The sequence below is a fragment of the Eretmochelys imbricata genome, chromosome 15 (assembly GCF_965152235.1).
Source record: "Eretmochelys imbricata isolate rEreImb1 chromosome 15, rEreImb1.hap1, whole genome shotgun sequence".
In the NCBI taxonomy this organism is placed as follows: Eukaryota; Metazoa; Chordata; order Testudines; family Cheloniidae; genus Eretmochelys; species Eretmochelys imbricata.
Genome location: NC_135586.1, coordinates 17,485,369 through 17,508,845, shown reverse-complemented (window position 1 = coordinate 17,508,845; position 23,477 = coordinate 17,485,369). Strand labels below are relative to the sequence as shown.

Sequence of the window (23,477 nt, the reverse complement as noted above, 5' to 3'; positions counted from 1 at the left end):
AGGGAAATGAATTTAAAAGCAAAATTAGACAGTGATTAATCTTTGATCAAATTAAAAGATTATTAGAATATTTAATGTGACCAATTTGTTGCAAGCAATTGCTGTAGTTGCCACAATGATGTTATGCAATCATGGCTAAAATGGAGTCACACAACAACCTCTATCAAGCAATGGTCTACAATGAAAGAGTTTAGAAACGCCTGGACTAGTTAACCCACAAGAAGTTGCTTCCAATGCATGTACTGGTTAAAACAGCCAAAGTCTAAATAGTGATCTACCTCTAAGCTACTATTAAAAGGTTTTATGTACATTTTTATTTGTGCTGTTGCTTGCACTTCCATGGGCTAGGCCTGAACCCCATGGATAAGGCTAACAGAGAGAGTTAAGGGACAAAACAGGCTTGACAACTGAAGTCTGGTCTCTTTCTGAAGTTTCTACACATTTGTCCAATGTACTTTTCAACAACTCTGGGCATGTGAAAAAAGTCAAGCATTAATAACTATCATTTTCACAAATCATCAAGAGGACAAGAGAAAAAGACCTCATCCCTACTAAAATCTTCCCACCCAAAATTTGTTTACCATGGTAGTATTAGACTATCTATATGTGACTCTGGATTTTTCCCCCCCTAATTCCAAGCACCATGTATTTGATAATATAAGAAAAATCACAAGTATTGACTGTTTCTTCCTGAAAACACGAGGGACTCTCCTTCAGTAATTAGGACAGCACTTTGTAATGTTGAAGGAGAAAAAAAAGCCAAAAACAAACAAATAAAAAAACCCACAAAACGTACAACCAAAGAATACACTATCTTGTATTCAGGGCTGGAAAAATCCAATTTCCCATGACAAATCCCAATCAGAGCCAAGTCATCAGTTTCCTCAGAATTTAAGTTTTTATTGACAGCCTTCCAAATGTGAAACAAATTTAAGTGGATTCAGTGTTGTCTTATGAAGTCAGCCAACTAATGGCTTCAATTTGCCATTTTGCTATTGCTTCACTTAAATTAACCACTAAGATCAAATTTCATATCTGCTCTTCAGAAGGTCAGGTTCATGATGCTGGTCAGGAAATTTATGAGCAATACCAAAGGCAGCACTAAAAAGTCACTCCCAGGTAATGAAATCCCCAAAGAATGGAAACTAGGGAGGGGATTGAGTAACAGAGATCTGCTTCGTCTTGTATCAACTAGGAGACTCTGGTCAGAGGAATAAAGCTGCCAACTTTGTCATTTTTAGCAGCTGAAGCAGATTTGGGGTGAACTGCAAAATGTATCAAGAACTGATATGAAAGAAGACGAGAGGTCTCCTTTCCCCCACCAAGCAAGCTCTAAAGACAATACTGTGGTAGAAATCCCAGCAAGCAAGGCTTAGAGATATCCGCATTTCCCACAAGGACTGATGCTGGATCTTGCTAGAGAGAACCCTTCACCCTCTTTATCACTTTTTGGCTACTAGGTAGTTACTATAAATTTCAAGCCTTTAAACTAAAATCTTCCACCTGAATGGGAAACTGATAACTACCACTATGTAGTCAGCATCCACATACCCTCTGCCTTTTGGCATCTAATGCTTTTTAAATTAAGTTATTTTATATCAGAAGGTCAAGTTAATTTATACCTCAAGTTCTTCACTGTCTTTGGGCTTTTCCTCAGAGGTCTGTTTAACAAAGTCAGGAATGAGGATTTCCAGTGTAGCTCGGGCTGTGAGAAATGATTTAATGTCTTGATTACATTTACTATATACAAAGATTCTACAAAGGCATGTTTATGACAAGGAAACATCATTTCTTTCTAAAACAGAGGCCCTCAAAGTGTGGGGCACAGCCCCCTAGAAGACGAAGGGGACCATGGAAGGGGGTGTGGCAGGGCCCAGGCCACCCCCACGGGGTGGGAAGGAAGCGCCACCCATCCCTTCCCCACCCCCTGCTCTGCTCCAGTTCTGCCTCCAGCCACGTACCTGGCTCCTACCCCCGAAGGAAGCGCCACCCATCCCTTCCCCACCCCGAGCTCTGCTCCAGTCCTGCCTCCAGCCACGTACCTGGCTCCCGCCTTCGCACCCTGGGTGTGGCTCCGCCCCAACCCCAGCCTTAGTCCCACTCCCAACCCTGGCCCCTTTACCCTGTCCACATCCCCACCCCCGAGCCATGGCCCCAGCCCCAAGGGGGGGGGGTCCACAACCCTCAAAAGTTTGGGGACCACTGTTCTAGAATGAAAGATTCTCAGAGCTGCAGTTCACAGATAAGTAAACTGCTTTCTACTTTATAATGAGGCTTGGCGGAACTGGATTTTTTTAAGAATAAATTTCAATATAGATAATATGAATGTTTATTTTTAAGCATTTTTTTCCATTTTTATCAATTTAAATGTCCACAGTTATCAGTAACTACGGGGAGCTCTGTCAGTAAATAATTGTCTGTAGACATACTAATTCAAAGAGTTAAAGCTTTGACTGTTAAACACCAATTGTCAACATCACATCAAAATATACAAAGTAAATATCCTTAAATAAAACACTAAGAAGTTCTCAAGCAGCATTTTTTTAACTAAATGTAAATTTTTATCATCGATGGAAATGTTCTTAGTTGGTTTGTGCATGTACGGTGAAATTGACATTTACCGATAAAAATCTAATCCTTCCAAGCCTCTATGTAGTATACAATTTATTAATTTATAAGTACAGAGTCTGTCTGAACATTGACTTATTTAAGAAAGTGTATTTAAGCTTACTGAATCAACACTGAAAGACTCATCACTATTAAGCTGTACACTCACCCATAAACAATTGCTTCTGGCAAAAGTCTGGAGTCACAAGAGAGTTTAAGTCAAACTTTCAAAAGTGCTTAAGTTCCATTTGCAAAAGTGGCATAGAAGACCAAGTTTCACTGACAGTCAACATGACTAAGGCCAGGTCTACACTTAAAGATTTTGCCAGTGTAGCTATGAAGGTTAGAAGTGTGATGCTTTTACAGTAGCCATGCCAGAAAAAAAAACAAGTACAGGTGCAGTTATACCAGCAAAAAAAGTGCTTTTAGCAAGTATAGCTTATTTAATTTGACAAACCAGTCTAAGCTATATCAGCAAAAGTATATTTTGCTCATATAACTGCATCTGCATTAGGAGGATTTTGTCGGTATAGCTCTAAAGTTGGAAAGGCTTCAAAGTGTAGCCAAGGTCCTAGGTTCCTAAATCACTTAGGCACTCTTTAAAATATGATACCTTGTCTTTATGCTGAGCCCTTAAGCCAGAGTTTGAAAGCAGCTGGCCTCCAAAACATTCACATCTAGGGATGAGTACAAAGTTCTAAGTATCCACGCCCCAAACCATCCAGAGACTTATTACAGAACAGAGTCAACATCTTAAACAACTGAAAGCAAATAAGGAGCAAACGGTAGTCTTTGGAAACTGGAACAAAAAGTTCCATGTGGCTTACACTACCAAGCAAAAAGATCAAAATTACCAGAGAATTTCACAGAAGGACAAGAATTGGGTAATTATATTTTACCTTTCACATTTATATGATCACCATTTGTACTCCCTTTATGATCTTAAATCTCACGAAATCTTATGGCTTTTCTAGAAATAGAGAATTACTTCATATCTGCTGATTAAAGATCCAAGATTAGTATTTATGTTAGTGTCTGAAGTTTCTCCAAGGTTTCTAAATCCCACAGTTAGTTGCTTGAGACAGGATTCATTGTAAATTTAATAGTGTTCCCCAGTTCAATTGTTAACCATTTTCCTCCAAAAATATACACGAATACACCTCTCAGTTGAGTATCAAAAAAAGCTTAATTTAATCCTACTCATTGCTGTTAACCAATCATCTCCAAAGCAGAGGTACAAGTAGGCAAGCATAGCAATTCAATGGCTGGTACTTAGGAAGTATGTATGTTACCAGCTTTATTCTTGGCGAGTTTTTTGCTGCTTGCAGTTCCTGCCCCATAAGTCACTCCATCAATAATCACTGAGGCTCCAAAAGGCTCACTTGGGTTCTCTTAAAATGTGGGAGAGAAAAGCTTTTCAAAATTCCAATCTTTTAAATATAAACACACATTAAAAACATACAGTAAAAATAAAATCATCAAGAATATGAGAATGCCCCATACTTAGAGATTTGTTTTCTCCTTCATTTGAACCTCAAGAGATCTGAAAACTAACTTCTTCCTCGCACGGGTTCTCAAACTGTGGGTCATGATCCTATTTTAATGGGGTTGCCAAGGCTAGCTTATACTTGCTGGGGCTCAGGGCCGAAGCCCAAGCCCCAGGGGCCGAAGCCGAAACCCTTGGGCAGCGGGGCTCAGGTTACAGGCCCCCTGGCTGGGGCTGAAGCCCTTGGACTTTGGCTTTGCCCCCCTCTCCCTCACCAGGGCAGTGAAGCATGGGCTTTGGTCCCCCCACCTGGGGCAGTGGGGCTTGGGCGGGCCCAGGCTTCGATCCTCCCCTCCTGGGGCCACATAGTAATTTTTGTTGTCAGAAGGGGGTCACGGTGCAGTGAAGTCTGAGAATCCCTGCTCTAGAGAATAGCAATCACCGTTCACCCATTTATATACAAAAACATATGCATCTTTTCTCAGAAGGGACATATCAACCATGAAATCATCACCATCTCATGTACTTGTTCAGAATTAAAGTACTGTGATTGTATTACATTGTGAGCACATTTTTTTTGGAATTTCTGTCAACATTAAGGTTTTAATTCCATATGATGTTTTGGAGTCACTTACATAGTGTTCCAACACAAAACCTAAGCATTTTATAGTGAAGCATAGTATCAAAGGTTTCAGAGTAACAGCCGTGTTAGTCTGTATTCACAAAAAGAAAAGGAGTACTTGTGGCACCTTATCTCTAAGGTGCCACAAGTACTCCTTTTGTTCATCAAAAGTGCTTTTTGAAGAACTAGAGCTGAAATATAAATCCAATAGGATTAACACAACGGGTGAGAGAAGAAAAGGGTCTTATTTCAACAAACATGATCTAGCAGCTGAATGGCTTTTTTATGTGCCCACCACACAGCTGGAAGGGCACAAGTTCTTTCTCCAATATACATGTGATGAAATGGATAAAAGCAGAGGCAAGGAAGTTATGTATGCCTTTGGGTAAGGCTGACTGGAGTGTGTGGCTGGATGAAGCAAGAAAAACCTGGAAGATATCTGCAGACGAGGTAGATGGTTTTGGTACAATAAACTGTGATCTGCTAATTTTGTGTCATTTTTAGGTTGCCTTTGTTAGATAATGTAATCTAACTCATTCAACCCCAATCCTTATCTCGAAGGTTAGATCCCAAGGACAGTTGCTGCCCTGGATCTTTGTCCAACTGGGAGCCTCTCATAGGGCAGATAAACCCAGCAGGAAGTTTAAAGACTCAGCCAGGAACTATCAGGATATGGTCCATCACCTTAGGATAATTTGATTCTTTTTTCATGTACTTATTTAGATTTAAAATTATAAAATAAGATGGCACGCAAAAATGCTCCTGGCAGTCCAATAACTTCACTAATTAAACAATATAATGAAATCCCAGCAGCTTTGAAATAATAATTCCAAGAGGAACTCAGCCAGCCAGCCACCTACAGAATTCATTCCACCCCTTCATCATTTTGGGAAGCAGATAGTTAATCTTTACACTCTTTCTATTCTTATTAACTGGATGGAAACTTTATAATCTATACCTAACCAACTTTATTTTTTCCTCTTCATATAGAAAAAAACAAAATTATAATTCCAGCAACTGCCTGAGGAGTTAACGGCGACTAAGTATAGATCCACTTACCACATGACCGTGGTAATTTTCAGTATCCATTCACATATTTTCAGAGGTCAATTTGTATGCATACAATTCTAATGTTACCAGATTTATGAAGGAACATAATGCCATAATGACAAGACTGATACGGATCAACTTCAACATGAAATTCAAGAGCTGTAATGAAGATATTTGAACTTTGACTTGCCAAAGTCAATCCAATTTTTGTGAGCAATAAAATTCAAATTAATGTTAAAAAGTTACTATGGCTATCCCAGCATAAGTGTGTGTTGTGTGTAACATAATAGATAATATATTAAGCGAAACCTTACAATTCTAAAGATCCGTTGACACAGGAATAAAAACCCCACAGTTGGCCTGGGTCAGTTGATTCAGGCTTATAGGGCTCAAGCTGCAGGCTAAAAAATTGTTGTGTAGATGTTCGGGCTTGGGCTGGAGCCCAAACGTCTACACAACAATTTTTCAGCCCGCAGCCTCAGCTCCACGAACCGGAGTCAGGGGATCCAGGCCAGCCACAGTGGTTCCGCAGGTCTTTTATCCCTGTAGAGAGACACCTTAAGAAGCATTTCCTAATTAAAAGGTCTACGTTAACTTTAGTATAAGGCCATTTTGGAAATAATTTGGGTTTATTTTTAAAAGAATTCTTTTAACACTAGTCAATTCAATAATAGTGCACAACATGCTATTCAACTGGCTGCAAATCAGATCTTCTGGATACTAAGTGACATGAGTAAAATAATCAAACACTACCCTTATGACTGATAGTGTCATACAATAAAAGTTAGGATTACCACATTTCAATAGTGCTTCCTTTTAGATGAAAGTCAAATATATACATTACCTAAATCAGTTTTCATTTTAAAGTATTTTTTCCAGCTCAGAGGAACATAGTAACACTGTTTTTGTAGTGTACACGTGTACACACACACACACACACGTACGTACGTAAGGGAGAGGTAAAAGGAGGCAGAAGATTATGCTACTTTTGTTGTACAAACTAGAATTTGGCCCACAGTATACTCTCAAGATGCTTAGTAGGAAAGTCTCCATTCCTTGCTGCTTTTCAGAATACCCAAGCATTAAAATAAGTATCACTGAACAAAAAGTATTGTGCTGAAGTTAGAATTCATGCAGACTTACCACATTCAAAGAAATTGTAAACAGGGCGGACCTTTAGGACTCGTTGCATATATTCATGCAGTATGCAAACTTCAGACTTCCCATTGGGATTAATAACAAACTCTGGGAAAATAAAGACCTTTCATTTAAGTAATTCCAGGCTTTTGAAAAACGGTCTACAAAAAACAAAAATCCAAAACTGCAAGCTACTGAGATTAAAAATGCCCTGCTTTTTAAACATTTATTCAAATGCATGAAACTAAATATTATGATAAATGCAGTTTACTCAAACATGGATTACTAAAACCCCAGAGAGTCCATTTTTAAAGGCTTTTTTAAAACAATTACTAAGAAAATAAATCTTAGATCAAGTTCTGAGAAGATTGAAAAATACACTAATTATTGTAACATGCCTATTAAATAAATACTCACTTTTCTGCAGCCACTGAGGTTTCCTGACATCCAATCATAGAACCACAGAAATGCAGGGTTGGAAGGGACCTTGAGAAGTCACCAAGTCCAGCCCCCTGAGCTGTGGCAGGACCCAGTAAGACTAGACTATCCTTGAAAGCTGTTTGCCCAATTTGTTTTTAAAAAACTTTCCATGATAGGGACTCCACAACGTCCTCTAGAAACCTATTCCATAGCTTAACTGGCCTTAGAGTTAGAAAGTTTTTCCCTAAGATCGAACCTAAATCTCCCTTGCTGCAGATAAAGCCCATTACTTCTTGTCCTACCTTCAGTAAACTTGGAGAACAATTGATCACCATCCTGTTTATAAACAGCTCTTAACATATTGGAAGGCTTACGTCGCCCCTCAGGCTTCTCTTCTCAAGACTAAACATGCAGTTTTTTCAACCTTTCCTCATAGGTCAGGTTCACTAAATCTTTTATCATTTTTATCCTTTTATCTTCTAGACTTTTTCCAATTTTTCCACATCCTTCCTCAGCTGTGGTGCCCATAACTGGACACAATACTTCAGCTGAGGCGTCACAGTGCAGAGCAGAGTGGGACAATTACCTCCTGTGTCTAACATACAACACTCCTGTTAATACATCCCAGAATCAGATTAGCCTTTTTGGAGCTGCATCAAACTGACTACTCATTCCGTTTGTGGTTCACTATAACCCCCAGATCCTTTTCAGCAATACCACCACCTAGACGGTTATATTCCCCATTTTGTAGTCATGCATTTGATTTCTCCTTCCTATCAGACTCTAGCACCTCAAATCGACCACAGAAAAGTTATTGTCTCATAGCAAGATAAAATGGGTTATGTATGAATCCGTTCCTTTCCCTGGTGGACGTAGGCTTCAAATCCAACTCAAGAAAGTGAAAAGAGCTTGTCCTATCCCAGAGAAAGGTGCCAGCAAGATCTGCCAGGTCCAACTGGAAGGCTGCACTTATTCCCATGGGAAGAAGCAGCATATTTCTCCACAGTGGAGAGAACTGTTTGCTGGACCCAAAAGACAAAATACACTATCCCTGAACTATCCTAGAAAGGGAGATCACATTTGATTCTAGCCAAAAAAGGACTTTTGTTTGTTAATCATCCCCTGAAACAAAGGAACTGCTTCATTTATACCCACTGAAGCAAACTGCTTTAGCGTCACCACCATGAAGGGACTGTTTGTTTAATCATACTGGAGCTAGAGAAACTGTATTTTACTAGAAAACAATGAAGTATTACATTAAATAAAAAGGCAGAAGGAACTAAGACAACCATTTACAGAAAGTCTGACCGATAAAGAAATCCTGTTAACCCTACACAAGCATGGTGTCCTGGTATTTTTTGGGGATGTGAAGCCTGCCAAATTAAGATGACAAGATGCCTGATGATGCAGCCCCCCAATGGCCCAGGATTCTGAGACCAATCAAATCAGAATTTAGAAGGACTGGATCCAACTCTTACAGGGATATGTAAGTTGATTTTTTTAAAACTAACTTCAGAAGTTCAAGTTTCTCATAAAACACACACAGGCTTTTTGTTAAATTTCTTTTTCTTTCTTTCTTTCTTTTTCTAAAATGTTTTCTCTGCTCCCCTGCTGTTTATAATTTTTTTTCAGCAAGGCTGAAAGTAGGTGGACCCAAAAGCAATACGTACACACACTCAGGCCAGTCCTCCCCATCTGCTCAACATACATAGGCCTGCCTTATGCCTATTCAGTTTCATCTTTGCTGCCGCAATTACTAGTAAACACCCCTTTCCAGGTTCTTAGAAGACCATGCACAAGCTCTACCCTGTGCAGTACATGTATGATCTCACCACATTAATGCAGGAGATGTTAGGATATAAGTGACTAGTCAAAGTGCGGTCAAATACACAAAGCAAAACAGTTTTCTCTTGATGGGAGAAAAGAATGACAACTGGAACACTGCTCAGGACCAAGAAGTCAAAATAGGCGCTTGGGGGGTCCCAGGCGAGGGCTTGTGGACTGGCAAAACCCCGGCTCTGACTACTTCCTCCTATGGGATCTATGCCCCTTTCTGGGGTAGTCCCACTGTCTCAGGGGAGGGAAAGGCTGCGTAAATATGTACTGCGGATGATACTGCTGCTGCTGACCACCAACATAATGGCCCCTCTGCACTGCTGGCATGTACACTCCCAAAGATCAAAGGGTAGCCTAGGAGTCCTTGAAGGAGTGCAGAGTCTCATCAGCCTTGTCCGAAAACAGTGCTTGATATCAAAGGGCAAATCCTCTATGGCCTACTGCACTTTGGGAGCAATGCCCAAATTCTGCAGCCAGAAAACCCTTCTCATGATCATTGCCTAGACCATCACTGTGGCTGAAGTATCTTAGCTACCAAGCAGCCTTCACTGACAAATGCCTGAAATTCTGCTCTTGAGGCTTCAGGCAGCCTGTCTGCAAACTTAAGACATAGCTGTACTTGAAACAGCAAAACCTGCTGGTTAGCAATTTGCACCTGCAAGGAAAAGGAAGTGTAAATCTTCTTAAGTCAATTTGTTTAGAGTCCTTTTCCTTGAGAGTGGATTTAAACCTGCCTTGTTCACCATGGTTTTGACCAGTGAATCTGAGGCCAGATGGGAGTGAAAATTCAAATCCCTGCACCAGAACAAAGTAGCGCTTCTCCATGTGCTTTATCACAGGTGGTACTGAAGTTAACATGCTCTAGAGGACCTTAACAATGTGTTCTTTGAGCCGGCTAATAGGAAGAACGACTCTCCCAGGCGCAGTTGGCTGTAGAATATCCACTAACTTGTGGGTGTTCTCCTTCATGAACTCTGCTTAGATACCTAGAGAAGCGGCCACTGACTGCAAAAGGTGCTGATACACTTTGAAATACCGAAGTGGAGGAAGAGCCAGGCATCACAGATTCATCCAGGGATGAAGATGAAGCGGTTAACTATTTTAGATCCTGCTCTAGGACTGAGGGGCCTGGACAGAATGATGCTGGAGGCTTACCAGTGCCTGTGGTGGATCGACAGTCAATGCCACAGATCTGGTCAGTGATCTTGCCTTTGAGCGAGATGAGGAGTAGCACCTCCTCTTCTCCTGGAGGCTACTGGTATGGATAGGCCCTTGGTAGCCTGTAGATGCAAGGCCAGGGACCCCCAACCTGATAGTAAGAAGAGCGCTGATCCTGGTACCCAGAGCACTCCATGAACACCCCCTGGACGCCAAAGAGTTCCAGGCTTCAGGGGATAAAGATTGAGCAAGCCCTGAGGGTGCGAGCAACCGGTCTGACTAGTGAGTCCATAGCCCAGAATGATGAGGAAGTTGGCGCTGATGGTGGAAATGCTACCAGAGGCACCAAGTATGCCTTCATTGTTTCGGTACTGGAAGCGGTATTGATCCTGAAGACAGTAGCCATGCCAAAGGAACTGATAGTGCTGATGTGCAGGGTGGTGATTGCTGCCAGAGTAACATCGGTGACACCAGTTGCAGGAATGCCAAAGACATTCCTGGTGCTGGGGAGGTCCCTTGCACCAAGCCTTGCACCAGCCTCTCTTCCAATGACTGTAAAAGGGAATCCTCAGTGTACAGTGTTGACAGACTCAGAGATTCAGCTGCCTGCCCAGTCAACAGGGCTATCAAAGCCACAGCCCTGTTAAAGTTGTGGACCAAGGGTTAGGTTGGGACAAAGGCAGAGGAGGTCCGTTGCTGCCTGAGACACTGCCGACGCAGAAACAGCTGGTGCTAGTCACCTCATCGGTACCAGACGCAACAGATGCCCGGGGACTGGAAACAGAGTCAATGCTATGGGGGTCTCTGATCTCCTTGCATGGTACTGGGGTGCGGTTGATGGGACCTGCTCCAACCCATGCATTGGCATTCACCCTGTGCCAATCTGCCCTCCTTCTGGGGCATGCAGAGGAGTCCCCATGCAACCTGGAGCTGCCTCAGGTCAGTCTTATGCAACCTTTATCTCAGCACACTCAACAGGGTAGGACTCCTCCATCTCTTTGGAGGGTTGCCAGTTCCTGAATACGAGCAGCAGCACTCTCAGAAAGTGATGGCAACCTTTGATCTGACAAGGGCCTCATCACTGAAGCAGGCCAAATGGCCTGTTTGAGCTATTGCTGCTTCAGACAAAGATCCCTCACCACCTGTGTCAGTTTGGTCAATGATCTGCAAATTGAACACCGCTCCTTGATAGGGGCTTTGCCTAGGCACAGCAAGTATCACATGTGGGGATCCTTGTTGAGGATCACCCCCCCAGCCCCCCCCCCCCGCCACACACACACAATGGACAATGTTTAAACTCTGGTGAAGGCATCACCAGGGAAATACTTAAATTACAGCTAACGCTAAATCAAACTAAACTATACTAACCAATTTATTTGAGCATAAGCTTTCGTGAGCTACAGCTCACTTCATCGGATGCATACTGTGGAAAGTGTAGAAGATCTTTTTATACACACAAAGCACAAAAAAATACCTCCCCCCACCCCACTCTCCTGCTGGTAATAGCTTATCTAAAGTGACCACTCTCCTTACAATGTGTATGATAATCAAGGTGGGCCGTTTCCAGCACAAATCCAGGGTTTAACAAGAACGTCTGGGAGGGTAGGAAATAACCCTATTTCCCCTTGTTTTTTCCTCCCCCCCCCCAGACGTTCTTGTTAAACCCTGGATTTGTGCTGGAAACGGCCCACCTTGATTATCATACACATTGTAAGGAGAGTGGTCACTTTAGATAAGCTATTACCAGCAGGAGAGTGGGGTGGGGGGAGATTTTTTCATGCTTTGTGTGTATAAAAAGATCTTCTACACTTTCCACAGTATGCATCCGATGAAGTGAGCTGTAGCTCACGAAAGCTTATGCTCAAATAAATTGGTTAGTCTCTAAGGTGCCACAAGTACTCCTTTTCTTTTCGCGAATACAGACTAACATGGCTGTTACTCTGAAACCTAAACTATACTAATTAACTATATACAACTAGAAAAGTCACTAAAATAGAGGGATTGTGAGGCGAAAGCCATACATAGTTCAAACTGCAGCCATGGGTGGTAAGTTATTTCCCTGATAGCATAAGAAAAGGCTTCACCACCTATGTCCAAAGCAACCAGTATAAATTAAATTAGAGCATATCCTACAATCTTTCCTAAGTCAAGCAGAGTCTTCCATGCAGGACAGCAGGCTCATTAGCCTTTAGTGTGTTGTAAGATTCCCAGCTACTGCAGCCAAAGTGCTCAATGCGTTTTTGGATGCTATCAGAAAAGTAGGTACCATCTATTATTAAGTTCAATAAGGCTGAAAGAACCATTCTTTAGAACTTACTGCTCAGTATGACGCAAATTTAAATTGCAAAATAAATATAATTACATCATATAGCATAAGAGCATTATAAACCTAGAGCAGTAGAAAAGGAATGACTGAGCAAAAAAGATAAAGGTCTTAAGGATGAATTACAAACACCCTATTACCTGTAACTGGTGATTTTTAAACAAAAAAATGTTTTAAAAAAAATTCTTGTCATTAACTGATTCAGAACAGAGGCTGTGAAGATGACATTTCATTAATGATTCACAATGTAAGCAAAAATGTGTACCTTCTACACAATGTTTTCTATAGTAAATATGACAGGTTTCAGAGTAGCAGCTGTGTTAGTCTGTATCCACAAAAAGAAAAGGAGGACATGTGGCACCTTAGAGACTAACAAATTTATTTGAGCATAAGCTGTAGCTCACGAAAGCTTATGCTCAAATAAAATTGTTAGTCTCTAAGGTGCCACAAGTCCTCCTTTTCTTTTTATAGTAAATGTGTTTTGACAATACTTTTTCCAATGACCATAGCAGGTACAAAAACAGAACCAAGACTATAAACTTCCAAAAAGAAAAGGAGGACTTGTGGCACCTTAGAGACTAACCAATTTATCTGAGCATAAGCTTTCGTGAGCTACGGCTCACTTCATCGGATGAAACCTATAAATTTCCAGTACTTCCTAAAATCATGGGACCATATAGAAATCAACACTTTCCATACTTTAAGTCAAATTTAATACTGGAAAATGACAAATTTCAAAATTCTAACTCCAACTAGATGAAACTTACCTTTCTTTGTAGGTGCATCTTGCACAGACAAGGTAATGAGTTTCTGATTGGCTGGCAGAATAGGCCGCTCAGACTCCGCCTGCTTCCGCTTCATTTCACGGTTGAACTGTCGTCTCTCAGCCCAGGTTCTGAATTTTTTTACGGTAACTTGTTCAAAATCAAAACGCTTTTCAAGGTAGTGTCTAAAATCCTCAAGGTCTATGAAAAATAATCAAATCCAGTTATTCCTATACTTCACCATGCAAGAGACCTGCCTGTGGACTCTCAAGAGCAAGATTAATGAAAAACTGCATGTAATTCATTTGTACAGTCACTCATTCCTGTCTTTTATTACATGTGCAACTGTTGTACCTTTGCCAAAAAAAGACTAACCCTCCACTGTGTCCAACACTTAATATTTTATATATTTTCAATGACAGTGCAATTTTGTTGGTTCCCAAAGCTTTACAAAACTTTCTCAAAACATAATTTCTATACTTGTTCCTATTATATTTATTCAAGTCTATTTTTAATGTAAAAACAATTTTCAGCTTAGTCTCTTTTTAAAAACAAGTTTTACAAATTGCCATCCTTGATTAGGCACAACAACTGGTCAAGCAGGTCTTAAACAAAGAAATGTGTATTTACCTCAATTTACACATAAGTAGTAAGCAAGGTCCTTGAGACAGCAAGAGAGAGAGAGAGAGAAGGCAAACCTGCACTTTAGCAAACAGCAGCATGAAACCTCTTTCACAACAAGACTCCATATCTCCATCTCCACAGCTGGTAGGAACTTTATCTAGGGATAACCCTCAGAAAATGCATTTCAAAGGGTGACAACTATAAAAGGGAAGGGCAAGCACACCACTGTTCTCTCTCCCTACCCATCTCTCTCTTTTCCACCTAAGACTACAAAAGAAACAGCATATGGACTTTGGAAGCAGACACTGACTTGAAAATTTGGTCAGCAGTGTCACTGGGAATCTGTGGTAAGAATTTTACCTTGAACCAATCTTTCTTTCTCTTGTAACCATTTCTGACTTTAATGCCTTATACCTGTACTCATTTAAAATCTTTGTAGTTAAATAAACTTGTTTTATTCTTTAATCAAAACTAATCACGGGTTGTGAACTGTACAGGAATCTCCATTTATGGTGGCAAGCTGTTATATATTGATCCCCTTAAGAGAGGAAATGAACCTAATATATCTGGACTGTCCAGTAGAGTATGTGAGTATATTGGGTTCGCCCTGCAATTAGTAACCAAGGCTGCTAGATGCCAAAGTGTGGCTGGTGTTTTTGGACAGGCTGCTGGGGTCAGAGTTGCTGGACTAGGATTTTGTCTATACACAGCCACTTAGGCTGTAAACCTGCATGCCGTTTGTGAGGAGCCCAGGTTGAGAGCTACAGCAGCAAAGCATTGTGAGACACCCCAAAGTTTCAGGGCTGGGGTGACAGCCCCTCACTGGTCTGGATTGCACCCCAGAATGTCATAATATGTACCTCAGTTTTTAGTTCAAAAGGAGGCTCAGTAGAAAGGGAGAATCAGTAGAAAACAGAACAATGACAAAGCTAAGTTTCCTCCAGAGAGAATACCAATGCTTCTTAAGAGAAGGGGGAGGGACAAAGGGGAGGAGACTATTAATGTGAAATGCTTGCCATTCTGGCTCCTGCCAGATTAACAGGATTGAATTTTCCCCAGGCCACAGCCTAGGGACACTAAATTGTTAAAAACCCCTTGCTACAGAGGAAGGAAGGGAGCACCTGCTGGAAGAGAGACTGACAAAGAAATGCAGAGAATGCAGCAACTCACTATTTCTCCCAGGCCAGAAGTACTAATACCATCACCTAGCTTTTATAGCATTTTTCATCAGTATTTCTTAAAGTACTTTACAAAGGAGGTCAGTATCATTATCCTTATTTTTACAGTGGCACAAAGAGGTGAAGTGACTTGCCTAAGGTTACCAGTGGCAGAGCCAGGAACAAGCCCTGAGCCCCAGTCCAGTGTTTTAACCACTGGGCTGAGTGGAACTTACCAAAAAAAATTCAAGGAAAGGAAAAAGTTTTAGGTAAGACCTTGGCATATAGGCTTTTTGTTCTTTCATTTCTCTTTTTGTTATATTCCTCTGAATGAATAAACAGTACGTTTTGATAGAACTCGAGTCATTTTAATTTGATGGTGGTCACAGGCCGCTGGAGAGACACTTTTTTGCAGGTGCCAAATACAGTTGGGCCAGTCACGTTTACACAGTTGGGAAACTTGGACTGGATCTCTGGATTACAGTCTCCCTGAGTAGCTGAACCACAGTATTCCACCCCTGAGAGGTGCAGGAAGCCAAGCATGCAACCTGAGGGGGGGCTGTTGAAAGGGTCTGCAAAGGGCTCTAAAATGCAGTTCGCCATGTAACTGTAAAAGCAAGCTTTTTTATTTTATTCTCTGCTGATGCCCTGGACATTTTTAAGATACAATCACTACCTTCATCCACAATCTCTACACTATTGCAGCATAGAGGTTCTCTCTACAGTTCAGTTTTCTTTGTTTGTTGGCTGGGCAGCCTCTTCATTTAGCACAAACTACATCAGCACTATGTACTTCTTACCAGGAAGCATCAATAAAATGGCAGCTCGCTGAAAGACCATCGGAACAGTTCACAACATTGAAAATACTAAACAGGTATTTCTTAAAGATACTTTGGGAAAAAAGTTGAGCTTAAGTTCATGTATTCTTAGTTAGTTAGTACACTATTCCATATTAGAAATAATCTGCATTTTTCCCATAGTTCTGTACTAACCTTAAGTTTTCAAACAAGTCTAAAAAGGAACTCATTTTAAACTTGTTGCTTAAGAAATTTACAGAGCCTATCTTAGGCTATGTCTACACTAGCACTTTTGCTGGTCATGGGTGTGGGAAAAAACAAAAAACAAAACAATCCCCCTGACCGACAAGTTTCCCTAACAAAAGTGCTGGTGTGGACAGCGCCATGTTGGCAGGAAACACTCTCCCACCAACATAGCTATTGTCGCTTGTTGGTGGTGATTTAATTATGCCAGTGGAAGATCTCTCCCACTGGCATAGAGTGGCTACATGGGAGACCTTACAGCAGTGCAGTTGCAGCAGTACAGCTGTGCCACTGTAAGATCTCTAGTGTAGACATAGCCTTAGGCTTTGTCTACATTACCCTGCTTTTAGCAACACGGCTGTGCTGCCACAGCTGTGCCGCTAAAAGGCACGCAGTGTATCTGCTGTTTGTCAGCAGGAGAAAGCTGTCCTGCAGACCAAAGACTTCCACTCCCTCCCCCCGAGTGGCAGCTGTGGTGCTGTTCACACCGGCAATTTTGCCAATGAAGATTTGCCGACGAAGTTGCAGTGTAGACAAAGCCTTAGTCCATTCACTGCAACATCTTGACTAATTAAACTACTACTATGAGGCTCTATTTTAACCATTATTCACACTCCTGTCACCTAGAGCAGTGCTACTCAAAGTGGTGGTCCGCGGACTGCTGCCGGTCCGCAAGCCATCGGCTGCCGGTCTGCAAGCACACTGGAAGAAAAAAAATTGCCGGTCCCCCACATCAGATAGTTTGAGAAGCACTGACCTAGAGGACACCTCTAGTGCACTATACACATGACTATACCATGAGACAATCTGGCAGCTGATGCCAGTGCACATTGTGGCCAACATTAAGCACAACAACATAGAGAGAACACTTTACTCTGGTACTCCATAATCTCCACTGGCTGCCTTTTAGCTTCTGGATAGAGTTTAAGGTGTTCATTTTAATCTATAAACATGAAAACAATTTAAGACTTGGTTACTTGGGGCACAGCCCCTCCTCCTGTCTGGGATACTGTTGCAGATGCAATTAGTGGAAGCAACAGAGTTCCCGTCCGCTCAAGATGTATTAAAAAAGGATGTAGTAGGAAAGCTCCTAGCAGGGTGTTTGCTAATGATGAATTCCAAATATGCTCTCCTGTTTGCTCTGTCAGAACATGAATTGTTAGCTTTCCAGTAACACCGAACAACCCATATGTTACTTCCTGGATTTTAGAGGCAGGGCGGACTGCTGGAATATGTACAGAGGATAGTAAAGGCTTATTGTGGATATTGCTTTTATTTGGAAGTATTATTCATAGATATTTAGGTCAGAAGGGACCATTATGATCATCTAGTCTGACCTCCTGCACAACGCAGGCCACAGAATTTCACCCACCACTCCTGCAAAAAACCTCTCACCTATGTCTGTGCTATTGAAGTCCTCAAACTGTGGTTTAAAGACTTCAAGGAGCAGAGAATCCTCCAGCAAGTGACCCGTGCCCCATGCTACACAGGAAGGCGAAAAACCTACAGGGCCTCTTCCAATCTGCCCTGGAGGAAAATTCCTTCCCGACCCCAAATATGGCTATCAGCTAACCCCTGAGCATATGGGCAAGATTCATCAGCCAGATACTACAGAAAATTCTTTCCTGGGTAACTCAGATCCCACCCCATCTAATATCCCATCACAGGCCACTGGGCCTATTTACCATGAATATTTAATTACCAAAACCATGTTATCCCATCATACCATCTCCTCCATAAACTTATCAAGTTTAATCTTAAAGCCAGATAGATCTTTTCCCCCACTGCTTCCCTTGGATTCCCTTATGTATGATTCCCCAATTCTATGATGACTTATATGGTCAATCTTTTTAATCTTTACGCATAAAAAGTCATAGTCTAAAGCCCAGGGTAAGCTTCAAATTTAAAAGACAACGCAGACCACTGGTAGCCTATGAACCACAGTAATATTTCTAAGAAACAGCAATATACATTAATTAACCAACCAAGGTAAATCACTGACAAAGCTCATAATGAGGCTTGATCAGAAGTTGGCAGGGAAGGGATTCAGACGCGTCTTCATAGTTTTTGTACCAATGTAGTCTATTTCAGTTATGGGTGTAATTTTCTGTTTTGTTAAAAAAATGGTTAAAGCAATAGAACCACTAGTGGGCATGCAATTATATTGGTCTAGCTTACTCCCCTGAATATACATGAATAAGCTATACTAGTTTAACTGCATGCTGTGCCTCAAGAAAACAGGTTGCAAACCAGTATAGTTAAATCAGTACAGAAAATTTGTGTGTGTAGACAATTCCTCAGATGGGTATGGGAATAATACTTTACAAAAGGATGACCCAAAAGGTGGTAGTATTTATTTATTCTATAATTTAAGTCTCTTCTAAATAGTCCTTAAATGCATAAAATACAAGTTTACAGTACTATATTCTGATAATTCTCAAATTTCTATTTCTAAAAGATCCTTTCATGTTGACCATAAGCACTCCTCAAAAATACTCCACAGTTACATACCTCCATTCATTGAGGATCAAATTGCTTTACTGAAGTGGGTATGTATCCCGCCCCTTTTGCAGATGAGGAACTGAAGCAGAGAGAAATGTGATGGCTTGCCCAAAGTCAAGCAGTGAATCAGGAATAAAATCTAGGAATCTTGACTGCCAATCCCCTCCTCTAACAAGTAGTAGGCATGGCTTTCAGCACTTACCTACAGATTCATCTTTACACACTTCAACTTTGGCCTTAACTTGTCCTAAGGCTCCTGGTGCTGCATCACCCCCTGAAGGCTCTCTCTCATCTAAAGGCCCAGAATCAGCAGCAGTTGAATCTGGCTCCTCTGTTTGGCAGTCCAGGTCTGAAGACTTGTCTATGTGCTTTATAGGCGATACTTCCCCATTTGGGGTTATGTCATTGTTTTGTTCCCTTTCCTCATTGTCCTTCATTTTCTTGTAATGCAGACAGGGAATGCTACTCAAGGGAGGATCATGTTTCTAGAAGTACAATTATACAAGAATATATAAGTTTAGGAACCATGAAAAGACAAATCTAGTCAGTTTCAAGATGCAGTAGTGGTTATACTAGAAATCTACACTAACTGTCTCTCAATCCGCCCAACATTTTTAAAGTCACATTTTCTGATTTTTAAGTGCTCCTCTCCCCCCTGCTGCCCTATGGAGAATGCAAGCAAGTAAAAAAAGAATAACTATGAGAGAGAAGAAACAATGAAACTGACTATAAAGTGCTGTCCAATGAACAAACAGTTGCAGACAGTGTTGTTGTAATCATATTAGTCCCAGAATATTAGTACTTCAATCACCTTGTCTGTCTATCTGAAATTCAGAGTTGATAAATGCACATTAGAAAATATAATCCCAACTATACATATAAAATGATGGGTCTAACTTAGCTGTTGCCACTCAAGAAAGATCTTGGAATCATTGTGGATAGTTCTCTGAAAACATCCACTCAATGTGCTGTGGCAGTCAAAAAAACTAACAACGTTGGGAATCTTTAGGAAAGGGATAGATAATACCATATTGCCTCAATATAAATCCATGGTACGCTCAGACCTTGAATACTGCATGCAGATGTGGTCGCCCCATCTCAAAAAAAATATATTGGAAGTGGAAAAGGGCAACAAAAATGATTAGAAGGAACAGCTTCCATATGAGGAGAGATTAATAAAACGGATTCTAGCTTGGAAAAGCTGACTAAGGAGGGATATGATAATCACAACGGGTGTGGAGAAAGTAAATAAGGAAGTGTTATTTACTTCTCATAACACAAGAACTACGGGTCACGAAATAAAATCATTAGGCAGCAGGTTTAACAAACAAAGAAACGGAAGTATTTCTTTACACAATGCACAGTCAACGGATGTTGTGAAGATCAAGATTATAACGGGGTTCAAAAAAGAACTGGATAAATTCATGGAGGATAGGTCCATCAATGGCTACTAGCCAGGATGGGCAGGGATGCAAAACCATGCTCTGAAGTGTCCCTAGCCTCTGTTGCCAGAAGCTGAGCATGGGTGAAGGGGGATGAATCACTTGACGATTACCTATTCTGTTCATTTCCCTCTGAAGAACCTGGTGTTGGCCACTTGTCAGAAAACGGCATACTGGGCTAGATGGACCACTGGCCTGACCCTGTATGGCTGTTCTTATTGGATTAATTTCTGTTAGATCAAGGCTTGTGTCTCTCACCAACAAAAGTTGGTCCAATAAAATATAGTACTTCACTCAAACTAAAACAGATAATATAAGAAAGTTTCTATCTAATAACTTTCAATACAGTTACATAATTCCATTTAGGCTCCCATACTTCACCCCCCCCCCAAGACACCCTAGCTGTTATAAGTAATAATAGATAGAGCTACACTCCCCCCCCCCTTCTCCAAAACAAGATTCCTTTTGATGAAAGCTCTGATTTTAAAAAGGAAAAAGATAGTTTAGACTGAAAAGTCAAGGTTTTGTTAAAATTACAAATATATTTATATTTACAAAACTTAACAGGAATGCTTTCAGATAATTCAGTGACTGTTTCAATTTAAATTAATGGTGTTAAGAGAAATTCAGGTTCTGCACGCTCCCATTGTAATTTGTGGGAGTTCTGCTGTATTTGGGTAGCACATGTCTAGTTCTGGGAATGAGATTCCCAAGCCATAATTTGACCCTCTAAACAGAATGAATACCCACGATTTAGATATACCTCTGCAGTATTAAAAAAAAAAACAATTTTGCAGTGTTGTGGTAGAACAAGTAAACCAGAAAGTAAGATTGACTAGTCCATTTTAATTGCCCAAACTGTAGCGTAGTTAAAATATATTTGAAATAAGGTGTTAAGAACACAGATAAAACTGTTTGAAAAACAAAACGTCCCTATCTGGTCATATCTAAGAGGTTTGAAAAATTCTCCAAAGCATACTTCCAAGACTGTTTTGACCAATTACAAATAAATACATAAACTGATACCTAATATTTTTAAATAACTCAAACATTAAAATAATAATTAGCAGCTCAGACCCCTACCCTTATGCTTCCTGTTCCCAAGAAATAAGGTCTGGACCAGGTAACAACTCTGGATTCTCTGTGCAGATATACAGGAATGCCTGAGTTATGGAATGTCATGATCCATCCATCAGGCAATGGTTCCGTAGGAGGACGGCCACGACCTTTATGAGAGGAAAAAGAAACTCACGCAGACCGTTCACCATTTTTGAATATAATCTGATTTTATTAAAAATTAATTTCTGGTTCTATATCCTGAGAACATTCTTCCACCTAAATCCTCATTATAAAACTAAAAAATGCTACATATATTTTTATCCCCCACAGATACTACTTCTTAAGTGTTTGTACAGTACCTAGTACTTTATTGGAGTGCTATCACATATCACCCACCACTACACTGTGCCCCTCCCAAGTTCCCACACATAGGTGGATAAAAGCAGAAGGTAATTTTAGCCATGACTGAGCCTAATTTAACTAGGCAAAAAATTCTGAATTTTAATTTCAATAGATTCTATGGCCAACCATTACTTTTCTTAAATGGTTATTTCTGTAGCTATCAAAGAGTAATTAGGAATCACTTTTTCACTCTCAGTCAAGACACAACCCAAACATGATTTCATCCTACAATCTTTCATACTTAAATCAGCTACCTTTTTATAAAGGTGACAACTCCAAAACAATATTAGGGAAAGATTCTTATGCTCACATAGAAGGCAGGATGGTCTCGTTTTTCCTACCTTGTAAACCACAGAACAGACTATGCCAACTGAAGGTTAGGACAGTGTTTTGTTGGTTTTTCTTAAAAAAAAAGGGTTTTTTCCTTTTTTTATATATAATATGATGCATTTTTAAAAATGCATTCCTCAAGATCAGACTGAGTTTAAATCTAATTTAGACTATTTTCAGTTGGATTCTTCTGTATTACTTCTGATTTAAGTTCTTTGCGATGTTTGCATAGGGAAGGTTACATAAATGCAAGCAACTGACTTTTTCGATAGTTCTTCATACATGAAATATTCCCTGTAAGATAAGACAACTTTAACCACAAAATTTAAGTGACTGAAGCAGAACAAACATTTCCGTTTTTTGGCCATGCCATGATGTTAAAGATGGAAGAAAAAGTAGATTACATAGTTCATCTGCCTGCTAATGCAGAAGTGTTCCCTATATTTCTCCCATGGTACCCTGTATCTCAGAGTAGCACCCTTGAACCCAGATATTCACCACTGTCATATAATTATGATATGTTTTGTATAAAAGTATGCCTTGTGAGGTATCATATTAAAAGTCTTGATCTGTTGAACATTAATATCCTGTTGGACTGTATGTGAAATTATGAAGTTTTGCTATGTGTGTGTTACTGAAATATGTCGTGAGGTTGGGAACACCCACAACCAGCCTCTCAGGTACAACAGTGGAGTAACCAGATGCGCTGATGGCCCATTAAAGGGAATCCACACTCCAAACGACCATCCCAGAAGACTTCTCAGAGAGCACACAGACAATGGAGGCTACTTGACCAATGGGGGCAGACCTTCATGTCACAAGCATAGATCTTTCCAGCAAGCTGGAAGAAAAATTATAAAAGAAGGGGAAATGACATCATAACTTGACCTCTCTCCCACCACAACTCAACACCTGGAAACACTTTTGGAGGACAGAGACTTTGAAGTCAGGAGGGTGGTCCTGGGCTGGAAGACAGTCGAAAATCTGTGACCTGTTTCTATCATCAGGGTGAGACACTACTTGATTCAAATCCTGTTTAGTTTATATAAATCACATTGTGAATTTACTTTTATTTCTTAGCAAAAAGAACAAGGAGTACTTGTGGCACCTTAGAGACTAAAATATATTTGAGCATAAGCTTTCATGGGCTACTTTATTTCTTAGGTAACCAACTTTGATCTCTATGCTTACTACTTATAATCACTTAAAATCTATCTTTCTGTAGTTAAATACATCTGTTTTACATTTTACTTAAAACAGTGTGTTTTGGTTGAAGTGCTTGGGAAATCTCAGATCAGTGTACAAGGCTAGGGTGTGTCCTCCCCATATCAAAGGGAGGGGGTGGGGGGAGAGGGACTGGGTAACGAACTTACACTGGTCAGGCTTCTGACCAGGGCAAGACAGTACAGTTCTAGGGTGCAAGGCTGGGGGGAATTAGCTAGAGCCTCTTTATTGTTGGTTCATGAGTGGTTATGAGAAGCACTCGTGTAACTCAATTGGGGGTGTCCCTGCCTGTGG

General features: G+C 40.6%; 2 protein-coding genes across 12 annotated transcripts in view; one reads left to right on the top strand and one right to left on the bottom strand.

Moving 5' to 3' along the window:
* Positions 1 to 6,010, top strand: part of TRMT2A (tRNA methyltransferase 2A) — a 36,068-nt gene extending 30,058 nt beyond the window's left edge. For 5 of the 8 annotated variants that reach the window (XM_077835418.1, XM_077835417.1, XM_077835424.1 and 2 more), the window contains one exon: positions 5,018 to 6,010. In XM_077835418.1, the coding sequence (XP_077691544.1) occupies positions 5,018 to 5,219 (202 nt within the window). In that variant the 3' untranslated portion in view covers positions 5,220 to 6,010. The remainder of the gene's footprint in view (positions 1 to 5,017) is intronic. The other 3 variants (XM_077835428.1, XM_077835423.1, XM_077835419.1) reach the window with 2 other exon arrangements.
* Positions 1 to 23,477, bottom strand: part of DGCR8 (DGCR8 microprocessor complex subunit) — a 45,935-nt gene that overhangs the window by 8,332 nt on the left and 14,126 nt on the right. For 3 of the 4 annotated variants that reach the window (XM_077835412.1, XM_077835413.1, XM_077835411.1), the window contains 6 exons: positions 21,252 to 21,394; positions 18,929 to 19,211; positions 13,407 to 13,604; positions 6,909 to 7,010; positions 3,900 to 3,998; positions 1,623 to 1,705 (listed from right to left, as the gene is read on the bottom strand). In XM_077835412.1, coding sequence (XP_077691538.1) covers positions 1,623 to 1,705; positions 3,900 to 3,998; positions 6,909 to 7,010; positions 13,407 to 13,604; positions 18,929 to 19,211; positions 21,252 to 21,394 — 908 coding nt within the window. The remainder of the gene's footprint in view (positions 1 to 1,622; positions 1,706 to 3,899; positions 3,999 to 6,908; positions 7,011 to 13,406; positions 13,605 to 18,928; positions 19,212 to 21,251; positions 21,395 to 23,477) is intronic. The other variant, XM_077835414.1, reaches the window with a different exon arrangement.